At 56.0% G+C, this 17,934-nt stretch overlaps 4 protein-coding genes across 4 annotated transcripts in view; 1 reads left to right on the top strand and 3 right to left on the bottom strand.

Moving 5' to 3' along the window:
- Nucleotides 1-274: 274 nt before the first annotated feature.
- CHGG_08826 (uncharacterized protein) lies at nucleotides 275-5,364 on the top strand (the record flags this gene model as incomplete). The annotated part of the gene is made up of 7 exons (XM_001226752.1): nucleotides 275-613; nucleotides 681-1,139; nucleotides 1,205-1,530; nucleotides 1,696-1,935; nucleotides 2,247-3,194; nucleotides 3,283-4,180; nucleotides 4,303-5,364. 7 exons carry the CDS (start codon nucleotides 275-277, stop codon nucleotides 5,362-5,364), a joined length of 4,272 nt encoding a protein of 1,423 aa, XP_001226753.1.
- Nucleotides 5,365-5,988: 624 nt separating this feature from the next.
- CHGG_08825 (uncharacterized protein) lies at nucleotides 5,989-12,220 on the bottom strand (the record flags this gene model as incomplete). The annotated part of the gene is made up of 10 exons (XM_001226751.1): nucleotides 5,989-6,002; nucleotides 6,191-6,796; nucleotides 6,936-7,455; nucleotides 7,587-7,743; nucleotides 7,905-8,934; nucleotides 9,120-9,267; nucleotides 9,500-9,593; nucleotides 9,650-9,661; nucleotides 9,983-11,620; nucleotides 11,679-12,220. The coding sequence occupies 10 exons, from the start codon at nucleotides 12,218-12,220 to the stop codon at nucleotides 5,989-5,991; spliced, it is 4,761 nt and encodes a 1,586-aa protein (XP_001226752.1).
- Nucleotides 12,221-12,520: 300 nt separating this feature from the next.
- On the bottom strand, nucleotides 12,521-16,751 carry CHGG_08824 (uncharacterized protein; the record flags this gene model as incomplete). The annotated part of the gene is made up of 4 exons (XM_001226750.1): nucleotides 12,521-13,426; nucleotides 13,519-14,443; nucleotides 15,032-15,621; nucleotides 15,729-16,751. The coding sequence occupies 4 exons, from the start codon at nucleotides 16,749-16,751 to the stop codon at nucleotides 12,521-12,523; spliced, it is 3,444 nt and encodes a 1,147-aa protein (XP_001226751.1).
- Nucleotides 16,752-17,661: 910 nt separating this feature from the next.
- Nucleotides 17,662-17,934, bottom strand: part of CHGG_08823 (uncharacterized protein) — a gene marked incomplete at both ends in the record, with an annotated part of 2,190 nt that continues 1,917 nt past the window's right edge. Inside the window, one exon of the mRNA XM_001226749.1 lies at nucleotides 17,662-17,761. Coding sequence (XP_001226750.1) covers nucleotides 17,662-17,761 — 100 coding nt within the window. The remainder of the gene's footprint in view (nucleotides 17,762-17,934) is intronic.

The raw sequence follows: 17,934 nt of genomic DNA, 5'->3' as shown, positions 1-17,934 counted from the left end.
ACATACGTATCAGACATCCAGGAAGGCTTTGTAATGCTCCTGAGGATCGATGCTCTCGATGTTCGCCCCGACGCCGCCGTCGTTGCTCCACCTGGAGTGTCATGTGTGGCTGAAATGCGATATTTAGCCGAGACCAAGCTCGCTATCTACAGCGACTTTAAGCTCAATAAAAACCTACGATCTATTACAGTCTACTCAACCCAGGAGGAAAAAAGAATTCTACGGTAGGTTAACCTTTTGTGAAAGTCGGGCGGCACTGCCGAGGGACTGCAAGATGGCGGCGGAGGCGCAGCCCCAAATCGTGGTCGAGGTGGCCGGCCAACCACCTTCGCCGAGACGACCGAGCCGCGCGTTGAAACCGAGCGCGGAAGCTCGCGAAGCCATGCAATCGCTCGAGAACGTGGCTACCACGTCGAGGAGAGCGGCGAGCGAGACCACGCGGGCGGTTACGACGCGAGGAGCACGCGCGTCTGGGATTTTATATGGAGCCAACAGCCGGATCGAGACGGGGAAGTCAGGTATACAGATGCTCCTGGAGGCGATCAACGAACAACGAGACGAAATGTACCGAATGATTACCGAGCAGCGAAACACGATTGGCGAACTACGCGAGGTGATCTGCAAGCAGCACGACGAGATTCAAGAACTACATCGCCCAATTTGCAGACACCAGGACCCAGCTGTCTGAAGAACTGAGACAAGCGCGGAATCAGATTGATACCCTTCAACGCAACCCGGTAGCCATGGCTTCGTCCCAACCAAGCGCAAGAGGGTCATACGCCGAAGTCGCTCGCACCCCACCATCAAGCCAACCAAGCGGTGTGCGCACCCTCTCCTCGCGAAACACGACGCCTTCATCCTTTACCGACACGTTGTTCTGTACGATCGATACATCTAGAGTGGAGGAGAAAGAGAAGGGAAACGTTCAGGTGGCGGACATTAGAAAGGCAATCGAGACAGAGGCCAGGGCACAGGAAAGCATGGGAGACTGGCGTTGCGCTGCGGTTGTCAAGGAGGCCCGAAACCCGGACCGAGTCAAAGTAATTTGCAGGGACGAAGGCGAGGTCCAGCTCGTCAAGGAAGCGGCAGAGAAGATCAGTGTTCCTGGAGTGCGGGTATTGAGAGACCAGTTGTACCCGGTGAGGGTAGACAATGCCTAACCGAACAGCGGTCCTCGATGCGGACGGAAACATCCTGCCGGGAGCTCGCAGAGACGCTAGGGACAGAGAACGACGTCAACATTGCGAAGATTGCCTGGCTCAGCAGGAAGGATACAAGCAAGGCCTACGGCTCGATGGTTGTCTACGTGACGAAGGGCAGCGAAGCAAGGCGACTTCTAGACGGGCGTTACTTCCATCTCGCCGGAGAATCCGCTTACACGACCGTTTTCGCGCCCCGGGAAGGCCCAATCCAGTGCTACAGATGCCAGGAGATCGGCCATAAGGCCTTCGCCTGCAAAAAGCCGCAAAGATGCGGAAGGTGTGCGGAACAGGGTCACCACCACAAGACGTGTCAGTCCGTGGTCCTGAAGTGCGTGCTATGCAGAGGACCACACGAGTCATTTAGCAAGAACTGTCGGGTACGCTGGTTGAACAATGGGGCCCAAGACGCTTAAGATCCTTCAGCTCAACGTCCGCAAACGGAGAGAAGTGCAGCAGAGTCTGCTAAACGACGAGGGACTCAAGGACTTCGCAGTGCTGGCCATCTCCGAACCATATGCCAGGCTGATCGAAGGCTTGGTGACGACGGTCCCAATGAGTCATCACAACTGGACGAAGCTGATACCAACGACAAGACGAGAAGCCACGTGGCCCAATTCGGTAGCATGCTATGGGTACGAAGCGATATAGAGGTCGAGCAAATTCCAGTGCCGTCGGCAGACCTCACCGCAGCACGCATTCGGCTCCCAGACCGGGCAGTGCTGTTGGTGTCAGTGTATGTGGAGGGTGGTAGTGACGAAGCACTGGAAGATGCAATGAGGGAAATTGACCGACTGATTAGGAGGTTTCGAAACGGAACAGGGACGAGAACGGATATCATCCTGGCGGGCGATTTCAACCGCCACGACCAGCTTTGGGGAGGGGACGATGTCTCACCACGGAGACAAGGCGAGGGGAGACCGCATCATCAACCTCATGGACGAACACTCCCTCTGCAGCCTCCTCCCAAGAGGCACGAAGACGTGGCAGTCAGGCGACATTGAGAGCACAATCGACCTGGTACTGGTCCTCTTTTTTAACTAGCAGACCAACTACTCCAGATGCGCGATTCACCCCTGCGACCATGGCTCAGACCACAGAGCAATCGGAGACAGATTTTGACACCACGGTGGAGGACCGTCCCAGTGAGACGAGGTTCCTCTTCAAAAACGCGCCCTGGACGGAAATTAGGACTAGGGTGGCAGCAAACCTCGAACGCATCCCCTGGGACGGCAATGTCCAGCAGCAGACGGACAGGCTCATGGCAGCGGTAACCGAGGCGGTCTACGCCCTGACACCTAAAGCCAAGCCCTCACCATACGCCAAGCGGTGGTGGACAACAGACCTGACACGGCTTCGCCAGACATACACGTTTTGGAGAAACCAGGCGAGATCTCGACGTAGGATTGGGCAAACAGCACCAGAGCTCGAACAACGAGCCAGGATGGCAGCCAAAGAGTACCATGACGCCATCCGCAGACAGAAGAGTTCGCATTGGAACGACTTCCTGGCCGATGACGCTAACATCTGGCAAGCAACGAAGTACCTGCAAACCGGCAGCGGCACGATGGGCGATAAGATACCCCCGCTCGTCCGACCCGATGACTCCATCACGGAGGGTAAAGCAGAACAAGCGCAGGAGTTACTCACCGCCTTCTTCCCACCTTTGCCAGCGAGAATCGAAGACGAGGGCCAACGACCTCAACGGGCGCCGGTACACATGCCAGACCTAACAATGGAGGAGATAGAACAAAAGGTCCTGTCCGCTAAGCCATGGAAGGCGCCCGGGGAAGACGGTCTACCGGCAATGGTATGGAGACAGCTCTGGGCCAGTGGTCAAAGACAGGGTGCTCAATTTATTCCGGACGTCGCTTCGAGACGGCGACATCCCCAGCCAGTGGAAGAATGCCAAGATCATCCCATTGAAGAAGCCAGGGAAGAGCGATTACACTCTAGCCAAGTCCTGGAGACCCATCTCGCTGCTCTCCACGCTAGGTAAGATACTAGAGGCAGTCATTGCGGAGCGTTTATCCCATGCTGTGGAGACCTGCGGCCTTCTACCCGCCAACCACTTCGGAGCCAGGAAGAGACGCTCGACCGAACAGGCTCTCCTTCTCCTTCAGGAACACATCTACAAAGCATGGAGAGCTAGGAAAGTGCTCAGTCTGATCAGCTTCGATGTCAAGGGCGCATACAATGGGGTCTTCAAAGACAGGCTTCTCCAGAGGCTCAAGGCAAGAGGGATACCTGAACCCCTGGTCAAGTGGATCGACGCCTTCTGCTCCAAGCGCACAGCGACCATTGCCGTAAACGGGTTCACATCTGGACGGCAAGAGCTGCCCCAAGCGGGTCTTCCGCAAGGATCGCCGCTGTCTCCAGTGTTGTTCCTCTTCTTCAATGCCGACCTAGTGCAGCACAAGATCGACGCGAACGGAGGCGCAATTACCTTCGTGGACGACTACACTGCCTGGGTAACGGGCCCGTCAGCGGAGTCGAACCGCACTGGCATCCAAGCTATCATTGACAAAGCCCTTGACTGGGAGAAACGGAGCGGTGCGCAGTTTGAAGGCGAAAGGACAGCCATCATACACTTCACGAGGAACATGGAGCGATTTTCAGAACAACCGTTCTCGGTCAAGGGCGAAGTGGTCAAACCGAAGGAAAGTGCGAAAATCTTAGGTGTCGTGATGGATCGCGAACTCCGCTACAAGCAGCACATTGCTAGGACGGCAGCTAAGGGCCTCGCAGCCGCTCTGGCCCTGAAGAGGCTGAAGATGCTTTCCCCGCGGACAGCGAGACAGCTATTTGTTGCGACAGTAGCCCCGGTCATGGACTACGCTGCCAATGTCTGGATGCATGCGTGCGGGGAAAAGGCACTGAGCTGGCTGAACAGGGCGCAGAAGATCGGGGCCCTGGCCATCACGGGAGCCTTTCGAGCCGCGGCAACAGCCGTGGTGGAAGCTGAAGCGAGCATCTACCCCGTACGAGAACGACACGCCCAGGCGGCAGCCAGTCTGTGGATCAACATCCACACGCTGCCCGGAACGCATCCCCTTGCCATGAAGAAAGTCCGGACACCGTACGATTCGTATCTCCGCTGCAGAAAATTGCCCGCGTGGCCGAAGGAGTACGAGTTGACCGGATGGAGACAATCCAGGAATACGCCGTCCCGCCCTGGGTACCTCGCCTACGACCGACGCTCGAAGCCGATCGAGGGAAGGCGGCCGAGATGGTCAACAAAATTTCGGGGATCGTGATCGCAACCAGCTCATCCGTAAAGAAGGGCATTGTTGGCATGGGCGGCCTTGCACGGGATACTCTCTTCAACAGAACTAGCGAGACTGTGACAAACTATGCTGTTGTTCTTGGGACAAGGGAAGAGCAGAACCCATATACAGCAGAGCTAGCAGCCATCGCAATGGCCCTGGAGAAGTTACCGGCTAGCATCTGCCACAGGCACATCACCGTGATCACTAGGAACCAGTCAGCGCTGGCAGCAGTTGGACAGCCGCGGCAGCAATCCGGCCAAAGCATCATACGGCAAATCTACGACTTGGCCAGGCTGCACCGACAAAGAGGGAACTCGGTCAACTTTCTGTGGATACCAGCGGAGATTGACTTCGCGTTGGGGTCGGATGCCAAGGCAGCAGCCCAGAGAGCGTCGAAGCAAGGACGCACACCCGACTCCCAAATGCCCCAGGCCAAGTCTACCGCGATGAGGCTGGCAATGGAAAAACAACGGGCGACAAGAGTTCTACCTGTAAGCGTGGGCAAGTTCTCAAAGGCCATGGACGCAGCACTACCAGGCAAGCACACGCGCCATCTCTATGACAAGCTGAAGCGAAGGGAGGCCTGCGTATTGGCGCAGCTCCGAACCGGAATGGCGAGACTGAACGGTTTTTTGAGCAGGATTGGGGCGGTCGAGTCAGACCTTTGTGCCTGTGGACAAGCGAGGGAATCAGTGGAACACTTTCTTTTTCCGATGCGTGAGATGGACAGCTCTGAGGGAAGACATGCTGCAATGCACAGTGGCAAGACGAGGAAGCCTCTCGTTCTATCTGGGAGGGAAAGCGCCATCAGATACAAGGCATTGGTCACCAGATATGAAGGCAGTCCGGGCGACGATCAAATACGCAATGGCAACAGGAAGGCTGGAGCTGAATGAGGAGGAGAGTCTAGACCAGTCACAGTAGAAGAAGCCGACACTCAACACCACGAGCCTCAACCACGAGCCTTAACCAGCAGGTCCCGCTTTAGCTGCTGAAGATAGGACGCTGAACACTTGGAGAAAGTAGCCTCCAAGTTGATCTGCTAACAACAACCAAGGCAAGAGGTAAATGGTGCAGCGAGACAGAGGGAAGAAGTAAGGGGCTTGTACGAGTTAAAGGCAAACCGATTTGATCCGGATGTAGTTAGCGTGCTAAGGCCCTATAGGCCTAGTGCCTCCGGGCGAAATAAATTCCATCCATCCATCCAATAAAAACCTACTCCTATTGACCTCAGCTTTGGATTTCCTACGAACACGGCCAGTGGATACTGCTCATACTGAAGGTCCCGGTTTAGCCCGCGTACAAACTGATTCCCTTCTTGAGACGAAGGCTTCTTGCACGAGAGGTATCAACAGGAGATGGCGGCTATCCTGCAGACTTCCCCATTTCAACCTGGGTGATCGAAAATCTAGGACCCGAACCCAAGACGCATCGCAACGAGCTTCTACTCTCGATTGGCCATTTGATCAACTGGTTCAGGGACCATAGGACGAAGTTTTTTTTTCAGGTTGCCTGGAATTCTAGAGCTGGAGCGCTTCAAAGACGATGTCATACCGCCCTTTTTTTCAAACAGTTTGACAATCTCTTGATGGCCTTCCCATGAGGCGGCTTGGAGAGCGTTGCCGTATTCGCCGCCCTGCGCGTTGACGTCCGCTCCTTTGCTGATAAGAATTTGCGCAGGTGTTACGAGCCCAGCGAAGCAAGCATAATAGAGCCTGGAACCTTGTGGAGGACCTGGGTCATCGTCCCAGTCCCTATCAGACTGATACAAACGAGCCCACCGCTGAAACGTCACTTCCTCTTCTAGGAACCTAACAGTTGTTTGAACCATATTTTCCGAAGCCTGAGCGAACGTGGCATAGTATGTCCAGACTTCCGCCGCAAATCTTGCCATTGGAAAATCCCGCTTAATCTCTTCGTGGTTACCGTTTATGTCCGTAAGATAAGTCAAGCACGTCCTCGCAATGGGAATGCTAGCAATCGTAATGTTGAACCGCTCGTCTCTGAGAAGGTACTCTTTGACAGAAAAGTGGGCAAGATGTAGCTCTTTGCCGGCGGCGTGAACGACTGTCACTAAGCTAGGACAGTAGTCCAAAACATCAGTATCGCAAAACAGTCGACGCTTGACGTCAAACCCTCGCGGCTCGTTTTCGATCTGCGTTGCTATTACTTCTTTAGCCTCGGCCAGCTTGAGAGGTCGCGTCGAGTGCACTAGAAACTGCAGGAGCCGCATCGCGTCATTTTTAAGCTCCATCGGTATGCATTCAATCATGCGTCGGTACGTGTCTTGCAGGGTCCGCGGCAAAGATGCGAGAGCCTCCTCAATAGCTGCTTCATGACGACATCGAGCTAGGCTATCCAATTGACAGAACGCCCACCTGAACCTAAGCACCGTGTCAGCAAACCATCAGCATATCGATCGAAGCAGTGATATCTCACATTCCGCCGGCCCCGTCTCCAACCTTACTCTGGATCAGCTCGAGGAGATCCTGCGACAAGGGCTTGTCCCGAAATTCGCGTCGTTGCGAAAGCTGTGCCGCGACGTATGATCGGATGTCGGCGTTGACAGCCTGCTTGTTGAGTTCTAAGCTGTTTCCCTCGCCTACCAACGGGGGGATGTCGCGCAGGAACTCGGCTTCAGGCCGACCGGTACAGATCAGCTGGACGTGGCCCAGCTCTGGCCTGGACACTACGTCCTTAATCCAGAGGAGTAGGTCGGCCCTCGTTCTCGACTCGTCTAAGGCATCCAGAACGATAGAGACTTTCTTCTGGACTGCGAGCATCTTGAATAAAACATCTGAGAGCGTCTTCGTTGCAAGTTGGTTGCGGCCATCCTGGTGTGCTTGGAATGAGGCGTCAAGTGCACTTGCAGAACGAGCCTTACCTCGGTAGAGTTGGAAAGCAAGTGACCGCAGCATGGCATCCACGGTCTGCTTTGCCGTGTCGCTAAAGTCAAAGAAGAAGCTGAGGATACGACGGTCGTTTCCCTTTGCGAGATGATCCAGCACAGTCGCACTGAGAACCGTCTTTCCACATCCCGCGAGCCCATGCAGTCATAAATATCGACGCGACCCCGAGTGCCACTCTTGGAAGACCGGACTTTCCAAGAGCCACGCACCTGTCCCCTCATGGCGGAGCTCCCTCGCGTGGTTGGCGTTTGTAGACGGATCAGAGGGTCGAAGCCAGCGCTCGATCTTCTCGGTACGAAGGTCGGCCTGGATGGAATCAGTGGCCAGTTTCGCTGCAGCTGTGGTCTGCTGCACACTATCGAGTTTCTGTTGAAGCAATGCAGGTCAGAATGTCTTCAAAGAGGGATTATTACTGTCCCTTGATCATTCGCTTGCCAAGGCCCCCGTGGGAGAATATAGGGTCACTAACTTGATTAAGCACTTCCAGTGCCCTTTTGGTCTCATGAACCTCCGCGACCGGCACGTACGCCAGGAGCTCCTTGGCATACGCAGCGGCGGTGGCCGAGGCATAGCGTTGCCATCGATCGTTCTTGTGGGAATCGGCGTAGTCGCAGATCCCTCGGATCACAAGACAGGGAAAGTGGTTCATCAGGCCGGCTGCTTCCATCTCAAAGCAGATGCAGTCCACGCCGACGTCGGCAACAATCCAATCACGCGTGGCGGCGTCTTTGACAAGCGAGTTGCCGGATGCGATAGTCCCGTAGTGGATCTCGGGGTCGGTGGTGTCTCGAGCATCGCGTTTAACCTCGTCAGCCGTGTTACAGCCCCGACAGTCCGGCCCGGGGACGTGGTCGCATGAAGGTTGGAAGAGCCGGTCGTTGTCGGTGCCCTGGTGAATATAGCCAGGACTTTGCTTGGATCTTCTATTCATTTTCGGGTTCTTCTTTAGCATCTGTTGAAGGAAGTTGGGAACCTTGGAGTCCGTCGACTCGTGATCGGCCTGGATGCTGGCAAGCGCATTAAGGAGGACGGTCGGAGGTGGTCTGATAAAGCCTTTGCGCTCACGCCTGTCACCAGACTTGGCCTTGATTAAGTCGTACTGGCAGACGCCGCCTGTGGTCCCGTCGGGCTGGCTCACGACAACGTCGCCGAGCCGTATATCGTAATCCTCGTCCGGTCGGGCGATGCCGCCGCCTATGCCGACCAAAAGACCAACACGGATGGATGGCAGAGAGGCAAGCAGGCTCGAGGCCGTGGTCGCAGCCGAGGTAGTTCCATAGACTCCGGCGGCAAGAGAGGCGATGACGATGTTGTGCTCACCTACCCGACCCCATGTATAAACGTTTGCATCGGTTTGGTGTCTAACGAAGCCAGTTGGAGGCGCATGTTCCTCGTCGAGCATCGCTTTTGCAGCGGCCCGCTCGATGGGAAGAGCAGCGATCCAAGCGACCCCATAGTAGTCGGGGCTGTCGAGAGCGTTGTGGGATGTCATGGTGCGGATGAAAGCGGATGAGACCGTCAGATTGACGAGCAGAATGTTAGGATTATACGGTTGGCCTACATTGACGGAAGCTGGAATTGAGTCACCCGAGGAGAGAGAGGCGACGTGACAACGACATATTGTTTATCACACTGGGGAGCGCAGCCTTGTACAACAGTTGCATAGAAAAACGAGCGCAAGCTGAAAATGAGCAGGCCGGGCGGGATCAGGCCGCAACAACAGGCTCTCACCAATTACACACACCCACGTTGGGGGCTTTGATGCTGTGGGCGCTTGCATACAGCACCCTCGAGCCCGCCGGATGGCATGATTGGGAGTGACCAATGCCAAGAAACTGCCTTTTGCGGCAGCCATCTGTTGGAATAACGGGTGTCCGGCTGCCTCAGGAACTAAAGAACGTTAATTGAGTTGTCAGTCCTTTTTGCAGATGTCAGTTGCTTTGTACCAGTTGGCTCTGTGGGAGTTACAAGTAGAAACCCATCCCAAACCATGCTCGAAATCCCCGAACTACCAGCCAGCCCTGGAGCACCGCTGTGCTGTATTACTAACTTCTGAGACTGACCAAAGAACTGCTCTTGCTTGCTTCCCAACATTTATGAGCCATCCTAAAACTAATCGCACGACGGCATTGTGATGCGGCCGTGGGCTAATTGCGCCGGCGCGTTCCTCCATGCTTCCTTTGGCGGAGCGCGAAGCGGCACGGTCCCTCTTGTGCCTGGAGGAACGTACGAGGATCGAGTACTTCCGAAAGGTTCCTTTTCCGAGACAAACCATGGTATCTCCCTGTAAACTGTGAAGTTTTACTGTCATTATCCTAACGATTGTGGAAGCAGCCATGTTGCTTTGCCTGGAGGAACTTGCCTCTGACGATGAGCGTCTCGAAGTTGGGCTTGGCAGTGGTGGTGCACGGACGGTCTGTTGGGGCCTCAACGGCCTATCAGCTGTGGGGCCGCCCCCGGTTTACAAGGGCTTCAGCGACGACCACGAAAAGATGCAGATTGCAGGGCAACACGGCAACAAGGTGAGAAGGAAAATATTAATTAAAGCAGCCTATTCCGCTGGAAAAGAGCTCCAAAATAGAGCAACGGTGGAGAGCTGTGCTACGATCTGAGCTCGGAAACCCCAGGGTCTCGCCAGAGCGCCGCGTCCTCTACGTCATCGGTTTCAGTCCCCTGGCCAGATTCAGGCATGGCCTCCCATTCTTGAAACCACGGCTCAGACCTGTGATCTTGCTTGCGAACCGCCGCCTGGTCTCCTCGCCCCGTCGTTCCAGCTTGTAGGATGGCCTCCCTCATGTCTTTGTCGAGCACATTCTTGGGCTCGATAAAGTCGCCGCGCGCCGGTTTCCGAAACAAATGCAGCCCGTCCCAGCTCTGCGCCCTCGACAGCTGCACGTACAAGCTCATGAAGCTGGGCCGAGTCGCCGTGCCACTCGAGTGGACGCCTTTGAGGTTGACGAGCACGTTCGAGAACTGTTTGCCTTGGCTCTTCTGATCTGTCATAGCGAAGGCCGGGGTGCAAAGAGGCCCCGTTCGGTGGGTGACCCACCTGAAACCCGGCTTGCCCCTCCATCTGCCTTCTTTGCCCCGCATTTGGCTCGGGATGGCGACCGTCTTGCTCTTGATCAAGACGGTGCCATTGGGAAGCCCGGGAATGGCGAGGTCCGCGCTATCGTCTGACTGAAGGAGGACGGCCACCGGCGGTCCAAGGTGAAGAGTCACATCGCTGGCGAGGGCGATGGTGCCGGCGGCGAGGTCGGGGAATATGTCGACGGCCTTGAAAGGCGCCCCGTTGACGACCTTCAGCCCGACAAACTGGTTTGCGGAGTTACCACGACCGGCATCCCCTGCGCGTAGAAGAACAGGCCGGGGGTTGGCAGCTGCGAGTCGTTCGCCGTAGCGGAGCACGTGGCATAGTTCTTCCGTACTCAATCGCTTCCTTGACTCAGTGTCGTGCTTGGATATGAAGATGGAGATGTGTTTGCCGTGGGCACGAGCCCACTGGACGACGGCTGCCATGTTCAGGTCCCACCGATCTTGGTTCAGAGGCGTGATGGCTCTCAAGCCATCTACGAACGAGGACTCGCACGACGGTGTATGGAGGCGGTGGCATAGCCGCTGGAAGTCCAGCTCGGTCTGATCACCGTTGCGCAGGCGCCGGAGGAAGCCCCGCAGCCTTGGACAGCCGGCTGCGCGGACCTGTTCGCGGAGGATGACGACGTTCGTGAACTGGAGGAACAGCCTATGCGCAGCTAGGTGCTTTGCCGAGCTCTCTGGTCTCTGTCCGCCGCGGTCCCTAGGCCTTGGCAAGAGGAGGCTGGTCTGCAGGACGGGGTTGAACTGGAAGAAGTCACCAAAGAATATGACCATTGGGATCCCGCCGAACGGTCGATGCTGGTCGTCTCTGTACTGCTTCAGGCGGCTGTCCACCGCCGCGAGCGTGAGACCGCCCACCTGGCTGATCTCGTCGATAACCAGCATGATCATGTTTTTCCACCGCAGCTTCTCTTCTTCCGAGATGTTCTTTGCTGTCGCTGCCCTGCCCTCAAACGCAATATTTGCCGCCGAGTGCAGCGTCACTCCGCCGATAAGCGCGGCCGCGTTACCGCTGGCGCCCGTCAAGAGCAGCGTGTGGAGACCGTCCTTCAGCCGGAACATGTCCTTGATGGCGTGTATGACGTCGAGACTTGCCGGTGCCGCCCTCGCCGCCGATGTATTGGAAATGCTGCCGACCCCCTTCTTCCTGCAGCCGTGTGCCGCGCTCGTCAAGAAACGCCGCTGGTAGTAAGACTGCCATCGACTGGAGCTTGTTCAGGGTCCAGTGCCTTGTGAGCCCCAGGGCCACATCGACGTATGTTGCATAACGTCCGAGCTCGAGCCGCATCTGTCCGCCCGGACCGACCCCTTCTGGAGATCTTTCGCGTCCGTGAACGGGCAACCGTGGGCTCCTGTGTGGCTCGCCGGCATGCGCAGAAGACGGATTCATTTGCCTGCCCTGGATCTTCGCCGTGACGCTGCTGTCCTCTTTCTTCTGGACCTTCAATACCGCGTCGATCTCCTCGCGGCTGGGCAGTCCCATGCCGCGGAAAGGCGAGTCTTGGAGGTCCTGTAGCATGGTATAGAAATGGCGACCACGCTGGGCAGCATTGTTGTCGTCCTGGCTTGGGTCAACTGCCCTCGCCTCTTCGTCCAAGCGCCTCAGCGCCTCGGCCGCCGCCATATCCTTGATTTCGCTACGTCGGTCCGCGGATAGGACATCCAGGAAGGCTTCGTAATGCTCCTGAGGATCGATGCTCTCGACGTTCGCCCCGACGCCGCCGTCGTCCCCCACCTGGAGTGTCATGTATGGCTGAAATGCGATAGTTAGCTGAGACCAAGCGCGCTATCTACAGCGACTTTAAGCTCAATAACAACCTACTCCTATTGACCTCAGCTTTGGATTTCCTACGAACACGACCAGTGGATGCTGCTCATACTGAAGTTTCTGGTTTAGCCCACGTACAAACTGATTCCCTTTTTGGGACGAGGGCTTCTTGCACGAGAGGTATCAACAGGAGATGGCGGCTGTCCTGCAGACTTCCCCATTTCCACTTGGGTGATCGAAAATCTAGAGCTCGAACCCAAGACGCATCGCAAAGAGCTTCTAATCTCGATTGGCCATTTGATCAAATGATTCAGGGACCATAGGACGAAGTCTTTTTGCCAGGTTGCCTGGAATTCTAGAGCTGGAGCGCTTCAAAGATGATGTTATAGCGCCCCTTGATTCGAACAGTTTGACAATCTCGTGATGGCCGTTCGATGAGGCGGCCTGGAGAGCGTTGCCGTAGACGCCGCCCTGCGCGTTGACGTCCGCTCCCTTGTCCAACAGCAGTATGACAATCTCTTGATGGCCTTTCCATGAGGCGGTCTGGAGAGCGTTGCGATATGGGCCGCCCTGTGCGTTGACGTCTGCTCCTTTGTCCAACAGCAGTTTGACAATCTCTTGATGGCCTTTCCATGAGGCGGTCTGGAGAGCGTTGCCATATAGGCCGCCCTGCGCGTTGACGTCCGCTCCCTTGTCCAAGAGCAGTTTGACAATCTCTTGATGGCCTCTCCATGAGGCGGTCTGGAGAGCGTTGCCATATGGGCCGCCCTGCGCGTTGATGTCCGCTCCCTTGTCCAAGAGCAGTTTGACAATCTCTTGATGGCCTTTCGATGAGGCGGTCTGGAGGGCGTTGCCGTATTTGCCGCCCTGTGCATTGACGTCTGCTCCTTTGTCCAACAGCAGTTTGACAATCTCTTGATGGCCTTTCCATGAGGCGGTCTGGAGAGCGTTGCCATATAGGCCGCCCTGCGCGTTGACGTCCGCTCCCTTGTCCAAGAGCAGTTTGACAATCTCTTGATGGCCTCTCCATGAGGCGGCCTGGAGAGCGTTGCCGTATTTGCCGCCCTGCGCGTTGACGTCCGCTCCCTTGTCCAAGAGCAGTTTGACAATCTCTTGATGGCCTTCCCATGAGGCGGTCTGGAGGGCGTTGCCGTATTTGCCGCCCTGTGCGTTGACGTCTGCTTCCTTTGTCCAACAGCAGTATGATAATCTCTTGATGGCCTCTCCATGAGGCGGTCTGGAGAGCGTTGCCATATGGGCCGGCCCTGCGCGTTGACGTCCGCTCCCTTGTCCAAGAGCAGTTTGACAATCTCTTGATGGCCTTCCCATGAGGCGGTCTGAAGGACGTTGCCGTATTTGCCGCCCTGCGCGTTGACGTCCGCTCCCTTGTCCAACAGCAGTTTGACAATCTCTTGATGGCCTCTCCATGAGGCGGCCTGGAGAGCGTTGCCGTAATCGCCGCCCTGCGCGTTGACGTCCGCTCCCTTGTCCAAGAGCAGTTTGACAAACTCCTGATGCTCTTCCGATAAGGCGGCCTGGAGAGCGTTGCCGTAGAAGCCGCCCTGCGCGTTGACGTCTGCTCCCTTGTCCAAGAGCAGTTTGACAATCTCCTGATGCTCTTCCGATAAGGCGGCCTGGAGAGCGTTGCCGTAGAAGCCGCCCTGCGCGTTGACGTCTGCTCCCTTGTCCAAGAGTAGTCTGACAATCTCTTGATGGCCTTTCGATGAGGCGGCTTGGAGAGCGTTGCCGTAGATGCCACCCTGCGCGTTGACGTCTGCTCCTTTGCTGATAAGAACTTTTGCAGGTGCTATGAGCCCAGCGAAGCAAGCATAATAGAGCCTGGAACCTCGTGGAGGACCTGGGTCATCGTCCCAGGGACTATCAGACTGATACAAACGAGCCCACCGCTGAAACGTCACTTCCTCTTCTAGGAACTTAACAGTTGTTTGAACCATATTCTCCGAAGCCTGAGCGAACGTGGCATAGTATGTCCAGACTTCCGCCGCAAATCTTGCCATTGGAAAATCCCGCTTAATCTCTTCGTGGTTACAGTTTATGTCCGTAAGATAAGTCAAGCACGTCCTCGCAATGGGAATGCTAGCAATCGCAATGTTGAACCGCTCGTCTCTGAGAAGGTACTCTTTGACAGAAAAGTGGGCAAGATGTAGCTCTTTGCCGGCGGCGTGAACGACTGTCACTAAGCTAGGACAGTAGTCCAAAACATCAGTATCGCAAAACAGTCGACGCTTGACGTCAAACCCTCGCGGCTCGTTTTCGATCTGCGTTGCTATTACTTCTTTGGCCTCGGCCAGCTTGAGAGGTCGCGTCGAATGCACTAGAAACTGCAGGAGCCGCATCGCGTCGTTTTTAAGCTCCATCGGTATGCATTCAATCATGCGTCGGTACGTGTCTTCCAGGGTCCGCGGCAAAGATGCGAGAGCCTCCTCAATAGCTGCTTCATGACGACATCGAGCTAGGCTATCCAATTGACAGAACGCCCACCTGAACCTAAGCACCGTGTCAGCAAACCATCAGCATATCAATCGAAGCAGTGATATCTCACATCCCGTTGGCCCCGTCTCCAACCCTACTCTGGATCAGCAGAAGGAGATCCTGCGACAAGGGCTTGTCCCGAAATTCGCGTCGTTGCGAAAGCTGTGCTGCGACGTATGATTGGATGTCGGCGTTGACAGCCTGCTTGTTAAATTCTAAGCTGTTTCCCTCGCCTATCAACGAGGGGATGTCGCGCAGGAACTCGGCTTCAGGCCGACCGGTACAGATCAGCTGGACGTGGCCCAAGCTCTGGGCCTGGACACTACGTCCTTGATCCAGAGGAGTAGGTCGGCCCTCGTTCTCGACTCGTCTAAGGCATCCAGAACGATAGAGACTTTCTTCTGGACTGCGAGCATCTTGAATAAAACATCTGAGAGCGTCTTCGTTGCAAGTTGGTTGCGGCCATCCTGGTGTGCTTGGAATGAGGCGTCAAGAACACCTGCAGAACGAGCCCTGCCTCGGTAGAGTTGGAAAGCAAGTGACCGCAGCATGGCATCCACGGTCTGCTTTGCCGTGTCGCTGAAGTCAAAGAAGAAGCTGAGGATACGACGGTCGTTTCCCTTTACGAGATGATCTAGCACAGTCGCACTGAGAACCGTCTTTCCACATCCCGCGAGCCCATGCAGCCATAAATATCGACGCGCCCCCGAGTGCCATTCCTGGAAGACCGGATTTTTTAGGAGCCACGCACCTGTCCCCTCATGGCGGAGCTCCCTCGCGTGGTTGGCGTTTGTAGACGGATCAGGGGGTCGAAGCCAGCGCTCGATCTTCTCGGTACGAAGGTCGGCCTGGATGGAATCAGTGGTCTGCTGCACACTATCGAGTTTCTGTTTAATCAATGTAGGTCAGAATGTCTCCGAAGTGAGGTGATTACTGTGTCTTGTTTATTCGCTCGGCCAGGCCACGGGGCGTGGGAGGATATAGAACCACTAACTTGATTAAGCACGTCCAGTGCCCTCTTGGTCTCCTGGACCTCCTGGACCGGCACGTACGCTAGGAGCTCCTTGGTATACGCAGCGGCGGTGGCCGAGGCATAGCGTTGCCATCGATCGTTCTTGTGGGAATCGGCGTAGTCGCAGATCCCTCGGATCACAAGACAGGGGAAGTGGTTCATCAGGCCGGCTGCTTCCATCTCAAAGCAGATGCAGTCCTCGCCGATGTCGGCAACAATCCGATCACGCGTAGCGGCGTCTTTAACAAGCGAGTTGCCGGATGCGATAGTCCCGTAGTGTATCTCGGGGTCGGTGGTGTCTCGAGCATCGCGTTTAACCTCGTCAGCCGTGTCACAGCCCCGACAGTCCGACCCGGGGACGTGGTCGCATGAAGGTTGGAAGAGCCGGTCGTTGTCGGTGCCCTGGTGAATATAGCCAGGACTTTGCTTGGATCTTCTATTCATTTTCGGGTTCTTCTTTAGCATCTGTTGAAGGAAGTTGGGAACCTTGGAGTCCGTCGACTCGTGATCGGCCTGGATGCTGGCAAGCGCATTAAGGAGGACGGTCGGAGGTGGTCTGAGAAAGCCTTTGCGCTCACGCCTGTCACCAGACTTGGCCTTGATTAAGTCGTACTGGCAGACGCCGCCTGTGGTCCCGTCGGGCTGGCTCACGACAACGTCGCCGAGCCGTATATCGTAATCCTCGTCCGGTCGGGCGATGCCGCCGCCTATGCCGACCAAAAGACCAACACGGATGGATGGTAGAGAGGCAAGCAGGCTCGAGGCCGTGGTCGCAGCCGAGGTAGTTCCATAAACTCCGGCGGCAAGAGAGGCGATGACGATGTTGTGCTCACCCACCCGACCCCATGTATAAACATTTGCATCGGTTTCGTGTCTAACGAAGCCAGTTGGAGGCGCATGTTCCTCGTCGAGCATCGCTTTTGCAGCGGCCCGCTCGATGGGAAGAGCAGCGATCCAAGCGACCCCATAGTGGTCGGGGCTGTCGAGAGCATTGTGGGATGTCATGGTGCGGATGAAAGCGGATGAGACCGTCAGATTGACGAGCAGAATGTTAGGAATATACGGTTGGCCTACATTGACGGAAGCTGGAATTGAGTCACCCGAGGAGAGAGAGGCGACGTGACAACAACATATTGTTTTATCACACTGGGGAGCGCAGCCTTGTACAACAGTTGCCAGAGAAAAACGAGAGCAAGCTGAAAAGGATCAGGCCGGGCGGGATCAGGCCGCAACAATAGGCTCTCACCAATTACGGATTACACACACCCACGTTGGGGGCCCTGATGCTGTGGGCCGCTTGCATACAGCACCCTCTCGCCCGCCGGATGGCATGATTGGGAGTGGTCAATGCCAAGAAACTGCCTTTTGCGGCAGCCATCTGTTGGAATAACGGGTGTCCGGCTGTCTCAGGAACTAAAGAACGTTAATTGAGTTGCCAGTTCTTTTTGCAGATGTCAGTTGCTTTGTACCAGTTGGCTCTGTGGGAGTTGCAAGTAGAAACCCATCCTCGTCACCAAACCATGCTCGAAATCCCCGAAATACCAGCCAGCCCTGGAGCACCGCTGTGCTGTATTACTAACTTCTGAGATTGACCAAAGAACTGCTCTTGCTTGCTTCCCAACTTTTATATCAGCCATCCTAAAACTAATCGCACGACGGCATTGTGATGCGGTCGTGGGCTAATTGCGCCGGCGCGTTCCTCCAGGCTTCCTTTGGCGGGCCCGCGCGCAGCGGGCACGGTCACTCCTGTTGGGCTTGGCAGTGGTGGTGCACGGACGGTCTGTTGGGGCCTCAACGGCCTATCAGCTGTGGGGCCGCCCCCGGTTTACAAGGGCTTCAGCGACGACCACGAAAAGATGCAGATTGCAGGGCAACACGGCAACAAGGTGAGAAGGAAAATGTTAATTGAAGCAGCTTATTCCGCTGAAAAAGAGCTCCAAAACAGAGCAACGGTGGAGAGCTGTGCTACGATCTGAGCTCGGAAACCCCAGGGTCTCGCCAGAGCGCCGCGTCCTCTACGTCATCGGTTTCAGTACCCTGGTCAGATTCAGGCATGGCAGCCCATTCTTGAAACCACGGCTCGTGCCTGTGGTCTATGCTCGTAACTCGCGCGCCTGGTCTCCTCGCCCCGTCGTTCCAGCTTGAGGATGGCGTCCCTCATGTCTTTGTCGAGCACGTTCTTGGGCTC

This window comes from Chaetomium globosum, genomic scaffold (genome assembly GCF_000143365.1).
Source record: "Chaetomium globosum CBS 148.51 scaffold_6 genomic scaffold, whole genome shotgun sequence".
NCBI lineage: Eukaryota > Fungi > Ascomycota > Sordariomycetes > Sordariales > Chaetomiaceae > Chaetomium > Chaetomium globosum.
This window is presented reverse-complemented; position numbering and strand designations above follow the sequence as displayed.